This window comes from Hyperoodon ampullatus, assembly GCF_949752795.1.
Source record: "Hyperoodon ampullatus genome assembly, chromosome: 11".
NCBI lineage: Eukaryota > Metazoa > Chordata > Mammalia > Artiodactyla > Ziphiidae > Hyperoodon > Hyperoodon ampullatus.
In genome coordinates, this window is record NC_136924.1 from 66801984 (window position 1) to 66817413 (window position 15430).

Genomic DNA, 15430 nt, shown 5'->3' on the forward strand with positions numbered 1-15430 from the left:
CATTTCTTAAAACGCTTATCTCTTAAGTTTTTTGACTTGAGAAACCTTTTTTTAACAAAGCATTTCAGAGGTTTACTGTTCCACTAAAGATCACTAGCTATTAGTGAATAAAACTAGTATTAAACTTGAAGTCTTTTGATTTCAAACAAAAATGTGGACTGTTAGTACAGTCCACTAACGTACACTAATAACTCACTTAAATGTTACTATATATTTGAATAATATATCATAGTATTTGAAAATAAAAAGGTACACACAAAAAAATCACAATTCAAAACGTGCATCCTGAGAAGCTGGGTTAGTAACCCTATTTTCATGTGTATAGTACAACCCATGTATGGTTGAAAAAGAGCTGAAGGCAGACCACTGAAAATATCAGTTGCCTAATTGAAGTCAGTATCAGAGTAGCTTTGACAGATAGGAGCAATAAAAGAATTTACATGGGCTTCCCTGGTGGCGCAGTGGTTGAGAGTCCACCTGCCGATGCAGGGGACACGGGTTCGTGCCCCGGTCCGGGAAGATCCCACATGCCGCAGAACGGCTGGGCCCGTGAGCCATGGCCACTGGGCCTGCGCGTCCAGAGCCTGTGCTCCGCAACAGGAGAGGCCACAACAGTGAGAGGCCTGCGTACCGCAAAAAAAAAAAAAAAGAATGTACATATAGCACTGTATAAAAATTCTCTATAACCTTAAGCATTCCTTTTATAATGGAATAAAGAAGAATATAAACAATCCTTGTTTAGTAATATTTGAGACTTCCTAATCTTTTTACAATCATTTAAATCATTACCATGATTAGAAGTTTACCAAAATTCTACTAGAAATATAATTCCCCTCGTTTCTCCAACTCAAAAATCAAGTCTAGGGCTTCCCTGGTGGTGCAGTGGTTAAGAATCCGCCTGCCAATTCAGGGGACACGGGTTCGAGCCCTGGTCCGGGAAGATCCCACATGCCTCAAAGCAACTAAGCCCGTGCGCCACAACTACTGAGCCTGCGCTCTAGAGTCCGTGAGCCACAACTACTGAGCCCATGTGCCACAACTAATGAAGCCCGCACGCGTAGAGCCCGTGCTCCACAACAAGAGAAGCCACCGCAATGAGAGGCCTGCACACTGCAAGGAAGAGTAGCCCCCGCTCACCGCAACTAGAAAAAAGAAAGCCCGCGTGCAGCAACAAAGACCCAACGCAGCCAAAAATAACTAACTAAATAAATAAATAAAATTTAAAAAGAAAACAAAACAAGTCTAGTTCTCATATCTGCAAAAGAAGTTAGAACATTGTCAGTTAGCACATCGCTCAAAAAAGCAGGATATGTCCTACAGGATATTTGCTAATGTTTTATCCAGGCTGTTTTATAAAACAGCCAGTCTGTTTTCAGAAGACACTTCCAAAATCAACAAAGCACTCTATTTAGAAGCTTTTCCTGATATTAAGTTTGAATTGACTTTCCATTCACTGTTATATTTAATTATAGTCCTTTATTTTCAGCAACAGCTTCATTTCAAAGTATCATATATCCTAGGCTATGGGAAGGAACTCTCAAATTCTGAGTCACTTGCTGTGGTAATACATGAATTCAACCATAAGGATACTGAAAAAAAAGAAAGGATTATGGCATATTTCAAGAATACAATGAAGTGGGTTGAACAAATAAAATTTCTACTTATGAAAAAATAAAGAGAAAAATGCTGAAATGAATAAATGCTTTTTTATTTGCTCAAATGGAATTTAATTTGAAATCTATCCCTTCTGCCAACTCAATTTAAAATCCATTAAGCCAATAATAGAAAAAAGAATTTTAATCTAAAATGGTAGTTTCATCCTGACTTATTATAACAGACTTATTATAGGGTTGACATCACACCCTTAAAAATGGTACAAACAGTTTGATACTTTCATTGTTTACATTGTTATTATTTCTAATGTAAGAATTTTTAATGTATTAAAGTATCTTAAAATACAGACTTTGAATGGCAAACTCATGGTCTCATAAGTCATCTTATGTTATTGTGGTAGGCAGAATTTTAATATGGCTTCCAATATTTTCATCCCATGGTATATACACTATATGATCCCTTCCCCTAAAGTATGTTCAGGACCTGTGAATCTATTAGGCTATCACTCTTGTCATTATGTTATGTTAGATGAGAAAGATGAAGAGATTTTGCGAATATAATTGAGATCCCCAATTAGTTGACTTTTGAGTTAATCAAAGATTATCCTGAGTGGCCCTGATCTAATGAGGTGAGCCCTTTAAAGGAGAGTTTAGGCCTTTCCTGAGCTCAGAGATATTCCTGCCAAGAAGCAAGCTGTCATGAGTTTTACAGCTATAAGGAAATTAATTCCGCTAACAACTACCCAAATGAGCTTGGAAGAGGGCCCCAAGCCTCGGATGAGGCTGCAGCCCCAGCCAACACCTTGATTGAAGCCTTATGAGACCCTGAGCAGAGGATCCACCTAAGCTGTGCCCAAATTTCCTGATCTACAGAAACTGTGACATAATAAGTATATGTTGTTTGAAGCCACTAAATTTGTGGTAATTTGTTACATGGCAATAGAAGATTATTAGTTGTATTAAACATTTATGGTGGTAGTTAATGGTATAGGTAACATGATTTGACCCCTATGAATATAAAAATTGACTGAAAAGTTAGTGTTATAATCAGACTCTACTATAGCAATATAATATATATATCAAAGGACATAAAAAGAATTAGACATATCAGGAAAGAGGCTTGATGTAGTAGGGCTGATGTGGTTGAACCAAGTTAAGACAGACAATTAATATGCAACACTTTACAACAGAGATTGGTAAGAATGATTTTCTCCATCTTGGGTAAAGAAACGTAGGGACCAAAAGGTGGACAAAAAGGGTAACATGACTTAGCAATACTTTCAGTGTGGGAGAAGATGTAAATATCATTCATAATTTTGAATCTCTCTCTTGGAGATTGGGAAAATGGCAGTACCATCAACTGCATAAAGAAGTATGCAGAGAAAATAACAGAGTATATTTTCCTTGTATGCTGTAAAGCAGGGGTCAACAAACTATGGCCTGCAGTCCAAATAGCCTAGAACCTGTTTTTGTAAATAAAGCTTTATTGGAACACAGCTGTGCCCATTCCTTTGCATACTGTCTGTGGGTGCTTTTGTGACAATGGCAGCATTAAGTAGTTTCAACAGAGACTATATGGCCTGAAAAGCCGAAAAAATTTACTATATGGCCTATTTTTAAAAAAATTTTTGGCTGCAATGGGTCTCCGTTGCTGTGTGCGGGCTTTCTCTAGTTGTGGCGAGTGGGGGCTACTCTTTTTTTTTTTTATACAGCAGGTTCTTATTAGTTATATATTTTATACATATTAGCATATATATGTCAATCCCAATGTCCCAATTTATTTCACAGACACCACCGCCCCCGACATTTTCCCCTTTGGTGTCCATACCTTTGTTCTCTACATCTGTGTCTATTTCTGTCCTGCAAACCGGTTCATCTGTACCATTTTTCTAGGTTCCACATATATGTGTTAATATATAATATTTGTTTTTCTCTTTCTGACTTACTTCACTCTGTATAACAGTCTCTAGATCCATCCACGTCTCCACAAATGACCCAATTTCGTTCCTTTTTATGGCCGAGTACTATTCCATTGTATACATGTACCACACTTTCTTAATCCATTCATCTGTCGATGGGCATTTAGGTTGCTTCCATGACCTGGCTATTGTAAATAGTGCTGCAATGAACGTTGGGGTGCATGTGTCTTTTTGAATTATGGATTTCTCTGGGCATATGCCCAGTAGTGGGATTGCTGGGTCATATGGTAGTTCTATTTTTAGTTTTTTAAGGAACCTCCATACTGTTCTCCATAGTGGCTGTATCAATTTACATTCCCACCAACGGTGCAAGAGCGTTCCCTTTTCTCCACACCCTCTCCAGCATTTGTTGTTTGTAGATTTTCTAATGATGCCCACTCTAATTGGTGTGAGGTGATACCTCATTGTAGTTTTGATTTGCATTTCTCTAATAACTGGTGATGTTGAGCAGCTTTTCATGTGCTTCTTGGTCATCTGTATGTCTTCTTTGGAGAAATGTCTATTTAGGTCTTCTGCCCATTTTTTGATTGGGTTGTTTGTTTTTTAAATATTGACCCAGCACCACTCATTGAAGAGACTGTCTTTTCTCCATTGTATATCCTCGCCTCCTTTGTCATAGATTAGTTGACCATAGGTGCGTGGGTTTATCTCTGGGCTTTCTATCCTGTTCCATTGATCTATATTTCTGTTTTTGTGCCAATACCATATTGTCTTGATTACTGTAGCTTTTTAGTATAGTCTGAAGTCAAGGAGTCTGATTCCTCCAGCTCGATTTTTTTCCCTCAAGACTGCTTTGGCTATTCAGGGTCTTTTGTGTCTCCATACAAATTTTAAGATTTTTGTTATTGGTAGTTTGATAGGGATTGCATTGAATCTGTAGATTGCTTTGGGTAGTATAGTCATTTTCACAGTATTGATTCTTCAAATCCAAGAACATGGTATATCTCTCCATCTGTTTGGGACATCTTTGATTTCTTTCATCAACATCTTATAGTTTTCTGAGTACAGGTCTTTTACCTCCTTAGGTAGGTTTATTCCCAGGTATTTTATTCTTTTTGTTGCAATGGTGAATGGGATTCTTTCATTAATTTCCCTTTCTGATCTTTCATTGTTAGTGTATAGGAATGCAAGAGATTTCTGTGCATTAATTTTGTATCCTGCAACTTTACCAAATTCATTGATTAGCTTGAGTAGTTTTCTGGTGGCATCTTTAGAATTCTCTATGTATAGTATCATGTCATCTGCAAACAGTGACAGTTTTACTTCTTCTTTTCCAATTTGTATTCCTTGTGTTTCTTTTTCTTTTCTGATTGCCATGGCCAGGACTTCCAAAACTATGTTGAATAATAGTGGTGAGAGTGGACATCCTTGTCTTCTTCCTGATCTTAGAGGAAATGCTTTCAGTTTTTCACCATTGAGAATGATGTTTGCTGTGGGTTTGTCGTATATGGCCTTTATTATGATGAGGTAGGTTCCCTCTATGCCCACTTTCTGGATAGTTATTATCATAACTGGGTGTTGAATTTTGTCAAAAGCTTTTTCTGCATCGATTGAGATGATCATATGGTTTTTATTCTTCAATTTGTTAATATGGTGTATCACATTGATGGATTTGTGTATATTGAAGAATCCTTGCATCCCTGGGGTAAATCCCACTTGATCATGGTGTATGATCCTTTTAATGTGTTGTTGGATTCTGTTTGCTAGTATTTTTGCATCAATATTCATCAGTGATATTGGTCTGTAATTTTCTTTTTTTGTAGTATCTTTATCTGGTTTTGGTATCAGTGTGATGGTGGACTCATAGAATGAGTTTGGGAGTGTTTCTTCCTCTGCAATTTTTTGGAAGAGTTTGAGAAGGATGGGTGTTAGCTCTTCTCTAAATGTTTGATAGAATTCGCCTGTGAAGCCATCTGGTCCTGGGCTTTTGTTTGTTGGAAGATTTTTAATCACCGTTTCAATTTCATTACTTGTGATTGGTCTGTTCATATTTTCTATTTCTTCCTGGTTCAGTCTTAGAAGGTTATACCTTTCTAAGAATGTGTCCATTTCTTCCAGGTTGTCCATTTTATTGGCATAAAGTTGCTTGTGGTAGTCTCTTAGGATGCTTTGTATTTCTGTGGTGTCCGTTGTAACTTCTCCTTTTTCATTTCTAACTTTGTTTATTTGAGTCCTCTCACTCTTTTTCTTGATGAGTCTGGCTAAAGGTTTATCAATTTTGTTTATCTTCTCAAAGAACCAGCTTTTAGTTTTATTGATCTTTGCTATTGTTTTCTTTGTTTCTATTTCATTTATTTCTGCTCTGATCTTTATGATTTCTTTCCTTCTACTAACTTTGGGTTTTGTTTGTTCTTTTTCTAGTTCTTTTAGGTGTAAGTTTAGATTGTTTATTTGAGATTTTTCTTGCTTCTTGAGGTAGGCTTGTATTGCTATAAACTTCCCTTTTAGAACTGCTTTTGCTGCATCCCACAGGTTTTGGATAGTCGTGTTTTTGTTATAATTTGTCTCTAGGTATTTTTTGATTTCCTCAGTGATCTCTTGGTTATTTATAACGTATTGTTTAGCCTCCATGTGTTTGTGTTTTTTACATTTTTTTCCATGTAATTGATTTCTAATCTCATAGCGTTGTGGTCGGAAAATATGCTTGATATGATTTCAGTTTTTTTATATTTACCGAGGCTTGATTTGTGACCCAAGATATGATCTATCCTGGAGAAGGTTCCATGCGCACTTGAGAAGAAAGTGTAATCTGCTGTTTTTGGATGGAATGTCCTATAAATATCAATTAAATCTATCTGGTCTATTGTGTCATTTAAAGCTTGTGTTTCCGTATTAATTTTCTGTTTGGATGATCTGTCCATTGGTGTAAATGAGGTGTTAAAGTCCCCCACTATTATTGTGTTACTGTCCATTTCCTCTTTTATAGCTGTTAGCAGTTGCCTTATGTATTGAGGTGCTCCTATGTTGGGTGCATATATATTTATAATTGTTATATCTTCTTCATGGATTGATCCCTTGATCATTATGTAGTGTCCTTCCTTGTAACATTCTTTATTTTAAAGTCTATTTTATCCTATATGAGTATTGCTACTCCAGCTTTCTTTTGATATCCATTTGCATGGAATATCTTTTTCCATCCCCTCACTTTCAGTCTGTATGTGTCCCTAGGTCTGAAGTGGGTCTCTTGTAGACAGCATGTATATGGGTCTTGTTCTTGTATCCATTCAGCGAGCCTGTGTCTTTTGGTTGGAGCATTTAATCCATTCACTTTTAAGGTAATTATTGATATGTATGTTCCTGTTACCATTTTCTTAATTGTTATGGGTTTGTTTTTGTAGGTCCTTTTCTTCTCTTGTGTTTCCCAGTTAGAGAGGTTCCTTTAGCATTTGTTGTAGAGCTGGTTTGGTGGTGCTGAATTCTCTTAGCTTTTGCTTGTCTTAAAGTTTTTGATTTCTCTGTTGAATCTGAATGAGATCCTTGCTGGGTAGAGTAATATTGGTTGTAGCTTCTTCCCTTTCATCACTTTAAATATATCATGCCACTCCCTTCTGGCTCATAGAGTTTCTGCTGAGAAATCAGCTGTTAACCTTAAGGGAGTTCCTTGTATGTTATTTGTCGTTTTTCCCTTGCTGCTTTCAATAATTTTTCTTTGTCTTTAATTTTTGCCAACTTGATTACTATGTGTCTTGGCGTGTTTCTCCTTGGGTTTATCCTGCCTGGGACTCTCTGCACTTCTGGGACTTGGACGGCTATTTCCTTTCCCATGTTAGGGAAGTTTTTGGCTATAATCTCTTCAAATATTTTCTCACGTCCTTTCTCTCTTCTCCTTCTGGAACCCCTATAATATGAATATTGTTGCGTTTAATGTTGTCCCAGAGGTCTCTTGGGCTGTCTTCATTTCTTTTCATTCTTTTTTCTTTATTTAGTTCCGTGGCAGTGAATTCCACCATTCTGTCTTCCAGGTCACTTATCCGTTCTTCTGCCTCAGTTATTCTGCTATTGATTCCTTCTAGTGTATTTTTCATTTCAGTTATTGTATTGTTCATCTCTGTTTGTTTGTTCTTTAATTCTTCTAGGTGTTTGTTGTTTAATTCTTCTGGGTGTTTGTTAAACATTTCTTACATCTTCTCAATCTTTGCCTTCATTCTTTTTCCGAGGTCCTAGATCATCTTCGCTATCATTATTCTGAATTCTTTTTCTGGAAGGTTGCCTATCTCCACTTCATTTAGTTGTTTTTCTGGGGTTTTATCTTGTTCCTTCATCTGGTACAAAGTCCTTTGCCTTTTCATTGTGTCTATCTTTCTGTGAATGTGGTTTTCCTTCAACAGGCTGCAGAATTGTAGTTCTTCTTGCTTCTGCTGTCTGCCCTCTGGTGGATGAGGCTATCTAAGAGGCTTGTGCAAGTTCCCTTATGGGAGGGACTGGTGGTGGGTAGAGCTGGGTGTTGCTCTGGTCGGCAGAGCTCAGTAAAACTTTAATCTGCTTGTCTGCTGATGGGTGGGGCTGGGTTCCCTCCCTGTTGGTTGTTTGGCCTGAGGAGACCCAGCACTGGAACCTACCCAGCTTTTTGGTGGGGCTAATGGCGGACTGTGGGAGGGCTCACACCAAGGAGCAGTTCCCAGAACTTCTGCTGCCAGTGTCCTTGTCCTCACGGTGAGACACAGTCACCCCCACCTCTGCAGGAGACCCTCCAACACTAACAGGTAGGTCTGGTTCAGTCTCCTATGGGGTCACTGCTCCTTCCCCTGGGTCCCGATGCGCACACTACTTTGTGTGTGCCCTCCAAGAGTGGAGTCTCTGTTTCCCACAGTCCTGTCGATGTCCTGCAATCAAATCCCGCTAGCCTTCAAAGTCTGATTCTCTAGGAATTCCTCCTCCCATTGCTGGACCTCCGTGTTTGGAATCCCGACGTGGGGCTCACAACCTTCACTCCAATGGGTGGTATAAGTGTTCTCCAGTTTGTGAGTCACCCACCCAGCAGTTATGTTATTTGATTTTATTGTGATTGCGCCCCTCCCACTATCTCATTGCAACTTCTCCTTTGTCTTTGGATGTGGGGTATCTTTTCTGGTGAGTTCCAGTGTCTTCTTGTCAATGATTGTTCAGCAGTTAGTTGTGATTCCGGTGCTCTTGCAAGAGGGAATGAAGGCATGTCCTTCTACTCCACCATCTTGAGCCAATCTCTTGGAGTTGCTTTTGATGTTAATCATTTGACCAACAAGACAAATTCAGGATTTAGTCCAGAGTATAGTTATCACTGAGACACCTGCTCCTCGCAGATCCCAGAAGCTTGTGGGGGCCCTCCGGGGGCTACTCTTTGTTGCGGTGTGTGGGCTTCTCATTTCAGTGGCTTCTCTTGTTGTGCAGCATGGGCTCCAGGTGCACAGGCTTCAGTAGTTGTGGCTTGTGGGCTCTAGAGCGCAGGCTCAGTAGTTGTGGTGCACAGGCTCAGTTGCTCTGTGGCATGTGGGATCTTCCCGGACCAGGGCTCGAACCCTGGTCCACTGCATTGGCAGGTGGATTCTTAACCACTGAGTCACCAGGGAAGCCCATACTATATGGCCTTTTGCAGAAATGTTTGACCATCCCTGCTATAATGCACAGTATGCCCATAGTCCCTGGCACATAGCAAGTTGCTTAAGGTATGTTAATGAGTATTATCATTAAAATTTATTTGTAAAGGTCTCTACTAAATAGCCTGGACAAATATTACTAAAAGTTCTTATTCTTCCCTCTGGTTTAAATGTTTCAGAGTCCATGGCTCTCATCCTTCTTCCACCTTCTAGTACAAGAAATGTAGATAAACAATTGATATGGGTAGAAAAAAATTAAGATTTTAGTCAGACCATTGCCCAAGGGTGTAATTCATAGCCTATAAATCTCATAAAAAGGTCAAGCAGATAATATGCAAAACATGCAAACACATACTTTCTGTGGCAAAGAATGCTGTTGTCCCTCACTATACATTCTTCCATTCTTCCTTTAAATTACATATGTCCCATTGCCATCTATAGTTTAGCTAGGCACACAGCTGTCCAACTACAGACGCATTTTGCAGCCTCTTTTGCAGCTAGAAACACCATATGCCTAAAGTTCTCACCAATAGAAGGTAAGCAAAAGCCTTATACGCCTTGCTTGAAAAGGCAATTTGCTTGCCCTTTACTTCTCTTCCTGATTCCCACAGGGAGTTATGAAAGCAAGCAATTTAGCCAGCTAACCATGAGGACAAAGATAGCATGATAGAAGATAGCAGAGCAACAAAAAGGAAGGAACCTAAGTCTCTGGCTGATCTTGTAGAGGAAAAGCATGGCTATTAACTCGGGACTGTTATGTAAGAATGATGTAAATTTCTATCTTCTTTGGGCCACATATCTTGGAGTATCTTACAACAGCTTTCCCTCCAATGTCATTCACTCCAAGGTCACACAATTATATACTAAAGGGAGCGACTATAGTTCCTGCCTTTGCAATGTGGATAAAAGAGTACTCCAGAAAATTCTAATAGAGAACCCCTCGTTTTTAATGTATGATGGTTCATTTGGTCTTTTTCAGGCAATGACAAAAGATAAACTTATGCTAACAAAATCTTTGTGCCCCCAATAATCAGAGAGAACTCAGTATGTTAATTAATCTATTCATCACAGAAGGAAGTGAGACAAAAGAGTTTAATATATTTACAAGGGGATTGAACAGAGAAGTCAAGAGAGTTGAGTTCTGGAAGACACTCAGTAGAATAGTTAATGGGTTGTAACTACAAGGTCTCAATTTTTAAAAGGCCTTACTTCTTAGCTGCCAACGTGTTCAGGAATGATGCCTCAGTTTCTGTTTCTCTGAACATCATTCCCAGAGTCTGTATAATTTCAATGCATGCCCTAGAAAACAAAGAGAAAAAAAATCACGGAAATGGCATGATTTCATTGTAAGTTCAGAATTCTACAAAATCAGTAATGCTCAATAGAACTGCATTCAGATAGCCATGTAGAAAAAGTATAGGAAGGAAATTCTGTATATTAAATTGCCAACATCGGTTGAGTGTCTACTCTGTGACTGCTACATAGTAAGCACTCAAAAATATTTGTTGAATGAATGAATTAATAGGTGCATGTCAGGATTAAAAGTCATTTACATATTGATTTTTGCACTTATTTTTTGCAAAGTTTTAATGATAATCACGCTATTTTTAAACTACATTTAATAATTTTAACTGTTTCAAGTAGTAATTTCTGGCTCAAAATTTCAAAGGTTAAAAAAGGGAATACAGTGAAGGTGTCTTTTATTCATACACTCATTTTTTTCCCTTTTGGGACAGCCAGTATTACTAGCTTCTTGTGTAGTTTTTCTTTAACTGTACAATTAGAACAAAATAAATACTATTTTTTAAAAATCTATGTGAAGCAAAACTTGCTGCACTATTAATCATTAATACAGTGTATATTTTGCCCAGTGCCTTCCATTTATCTTGAACATCCTAGGGAAAAAATATCTGTGATTATCCAGTTAGTACTTACACCAGCTCATCAGCACTTTGGCTTTTATTTTGATGTGCATTCTTATCCCTAGTCTCTGGCAAGTACTCATGAAGTTTGTTCACTAGGAAATAAAAAAGGTCACTGGTCTGTGAAAGCAAGCAGGAAAGAAGATGGTAATTAAGGTATCTGTTGGCAAAACTCTCAATTCTTACATAATAAAAATAATAAGAAATGATTTGTTCTTCAATTAGGGAGAAAGTGATTTACATTCTCTCTCATTAACACTAGCATAACCCAAATTGAAAATATACTTTTACTTACAACCAGAAGACCATTGTCCTGGTGAACAGAGCCAGAGCTAAAACCTAGCGGGTGATGCTGAGAGATGCCTTCTAGGCCCAGCTTCACCACTAATAGTGAAGATCATCCAGAAGTAGGTATATAACCTTAGGCCAGTCATTCAGTCACCTTGGAATAATAATATTAAATGGGGGCCACTATATTTCCTGCCTTTCCAAAGTAATTTGGCCTTTGTGAGGACATAATGAAATAATGGCTAGAAAAGCACTCATTTAAAACTGTTTACTAATTCAGAAACAAATGTACAGCACTGATATAGCCTATGAAGATGGTGCAGAATGATTTTAATACTTCTGTTAATACAGTGGAAATGTAGATTGCCATTTCTGCCAAAATAAACACTGACTTAAGAGTGTGGGAACCAGTTTTTTTCTGTTCCTATCCAGTCTCATGAGATAATTGAGCATGAAAATAAGCACAGGCCCATGAAATCAGGCAAGCTGGTACTAATGAGAATTGGATATAATTGCTTCTCTTTTCTATTCCTCTACTGTTCATTTTTTTCCCAGCACTTTTGTTTACTAGTGGCAACTTAGACTCTTCGTTTAGACAGTTATATGTGTGCTCAGAAGAGGCTGAGGATGGCAGGTGGAGAGAGGGAAGGACAAAAGGAGCAGGACGTACACCTTGGCCCTCTCAGAAGTGCTGGGGTTGCAGAGTGTGGTAACTTTACACGCTGACTCTGGAGCCAGGTTCTTTGAGTTCAGATACCAGCTCTGCCACTGGGTAGCTGTAGGACATTTGGCAGATTACTTATACATTCTGTGACTTTTCATGTCTCAAATGGGATTAATAGAATCACCTCATGAGGCTGATGTGAGGATTAAGTAAGATATTATTTGTAAAGCCTGAACAGTACTCAACATATTGTATGTGCTTAATAAATATCAGTTATTATTGTGATCTCCCACCGCTCAGTGGTTCAGGAATTTTCACTTATAAAATATCTTCCGGGGCTTCCCTGGTGGCGCAGTGGTTGAGAGTCCGCCTGCCGATGTAGGGGACACGGGTTCGTGCCCCGGTCTGGGAAGATCCCACATGCCGCGGAGCAGCTGGGCCCGTGAGCCATGGCTGCTGAGCCTGCGCGTCCGGAGCCTGTGCTCCGCAACAGGAGACGCCACAGCAGTGAGAGGCCCGCGTACCGCAAAAAAAAAAAAAAAAAAAAAAAAAAAAATATCTTCCGCCTACCAGCAACAACATGAAAGAGTCTCAAAAATATTACGTCAAGAGAAGCCAAACACAAAAGTGTACATAGTGTACAATTCCATGTAAGTGGAATTCTAGGACAGGCAAAACTAATCTATGATGACAGAAAGTACAATAGTTGCCTGAGGCCAGGGGTCAGAGGAAACTGACTGCCAGAGGGCATGAGGTAGCCCTAAGGGGTGATAGAAATGTTCTCAGTCTTGACTGGGGTGGTGTTTATACAGATATATACATTTGTTAAAACTCTTTACAATGCACTCAAAAATATGTGCACTTTATAATATGTAAATTGGACGCCAGTGTTTCTCCAGAGAAGATATACAAATTGCCAATAAGCATGGGAAAAAATGCTCAACATCACTAATCATTAGGGAAATGCAAATCAAAACTATTAGGTACCCCCAACACCCATTAGAATGGCTACTATCAAAAAATCAGTAAAGGGCTTCCCTGGTGGTGCAGTGGTTGAGAGTCCGCCTGCCGATGCAGGGGACACGGGTTCGTGCCCCGGTCCAGGAAGATCCCACATGCCGCGGAGCGGCTGGGCCCGTGAGCCATGGCCGCTGAGCCTGCGCATCCGGAGCCTGTGCTCCGCAACAGGAGAGGCCACAACAGTGAGAGACCCGCGTACCGCAAAAAAAAAAAAAAAAAAAAAAAAAAATCAGTAAATAACAAGGATGTGGAAAAACTGGAGCCCTTATGCACTGTTGGTGGGAATGTAAAATGGTATCGCTGCTATGAAAAGCAGTATGGCAGTGCCTCAAAAAATTAAAAATAGAATTACCATGATTTAGCAATTCTGCTTCCAACTATACTCCCAAAAGAATTGAAAGCAGGGTCTCAAAGAGATACTTACACATCCATGTTCATAACAGCATTATTCACAGTAGCTAAAATGTGGGAGCAACCCAAGTGCTAATCAATAGATGAATGGATAAATAAAATGTGGTATTACATACCTGGAATATTATTCAACCTTAAAATGAAGGAAATTCTGACGTATACTATAACATCAATGAATCTGGAAGACATCATGCCAAGTGAGATGAGCCAGTCACAAAATGACAAATGCTGTATAATTCCTCTTACATGAGATATTTAGAATAGTCAAACTCATAGAAGCGCAAAGAAGAATGGTGGTTGCCAGGGGCTGGGGGGAAGGGGAAATGGGGTGTTGTTGTTTAATGAATATAGTTTCTGTTTTGTAAGATGGAAAGAGTTCTGGAGAAGGATGGTGGTGATAGATATACAACATGAGTGCCTAACACTGAACTAGACACTTAAAAATGGTTAAGATGGTAAATTTTATGTTATATGTATTTTACCATAGTTTTTAAAAACTGAAGGAAAAAAAAACTTCATGAAGAAAAAAAGAAGGGTTGGGAAATAACATGTCTAGAGAACTCTTTCATTCATCATTGAACATGTAACTATTGATTGCCCCCATGTGGCAGTTACTATGCTAAGTAATGAGAATAACATCTTAAGCAAAACTGGCAAACTGGACATGGTGTCTGTACTCCTAAAGCTTGCAGTTTAGTCAACCTGTACAAAAGTGTTCTCGTAATTTAAATTTTTTCTTGTAATAAAATTGAAGAATAAAAATTACCTAACAGAGGAAAATTATATCCCAATGAAGTTGATTTTTAAAAGGGAAAATGATATACATTTGACCCTTGAACAATATGGGATCTGAGTATAACTTACAGTCAGCCCTCCATATCTGCGGTTCCACACCTGTGGATTTAACTAACCGTGATCATGTAGTACTTTAGTATTTACTATTGAAAAAATCAACATATAAGTGGACCCAAGCAGTTCAAACTAATGTTGTTCAAGGGTCAACTGTATATATTATGATTGTATAATATTATATTGTTTATTATATGATTATAATAATTGTATTATTAATTATAAGAATATGCCTATAGTTATTCATTATATTAATTTTATTATAGTTTTTAAATATATATGTATAATTTCCCATCCTCTTACCCAAGAACCAAAAATTAAAGCTGCCTCTAATCTCCCCACCCCAGTGTGGGTTCTTAAAGGAGCTTCACATAAACTTACATTCTGCAGGGAGCCCAGCACAAAGTTGGAAAAAAACACTGCTTTAGCTTAAGGCTATGATAACCATTTAAATAAAAGAGCTCCTAAAAGAAGATTAAAATGTTGAGTTTTACTAGTCATATTTGTTAACTCTGTGTAAATGAATATGAGACTAGATTTTGGTTGCAGATTAGAGAGAGAACATAAGGCTACCAGCACTGAGGGACACCACGTACTCCACTGAAGTAGGGAAAGACCCCAAACAGGGAGACTACCTATGTGCCTTTTATTTCCCTCTCTATTCACTTTGGCCTTTCATTTTTGACAACTAAATTAGAAGATCTTCTATTGTAGTCCATCTAAGGACATTACATTAAAGTACGGCTGCAGAATTTTCAAGTAAGAAGCAGAACATGAATGCTTTACTCCTAGACTTCCAATCAGGTTAATTTTTCACAAGAGAATAAAATTTCAATTTATTATGAATTGGTGTGACCTGATATATGCAGGCATTATGTTAGGCCTTAGGGAGAATACAAAGATGAGTATGACACATGCCTGTCCTGAAGAAGCTTATAGAATACTATGGTAAATAAAAAATATATACCAAGCAAAAAGGAGAATGTCTGTGCTAATTCTTGAGGGTAGGGAGTGTGTCTTAGTCATGGTTGCATTTCTAGTGCCTAATTACTACGCCTAGCACAGAACAGGCATGCGATAGATGTTTATTGAATCGTTAAAGAGAAAGTGC

General features: G+C 38.4%; 1 protein-coding gene across 1 annotated transcript in view; it reads right to left on the minus strand.

Annotated features, from left to right (window-relative positions):
* The window catches only part of LOC307060449 (uncharacterized protein C12orf56 homolog), a gene marked incomplete at both ends in the record, with an annotated part of 64005 nt that overhangs the window by 12778 nt on the left and 35797 nt on the right, over positions 1 to 15430 (minus strand). The window contains 2 exon segments of the mRNA XM_079714957.1: positions 10375 to 10464; positions 11101 to 11207. Of these exon segments, the coding sequence (XP_079571083.1) occupies positions 10375 to 10464; positions 11101 to 11207 (197 nt within the window).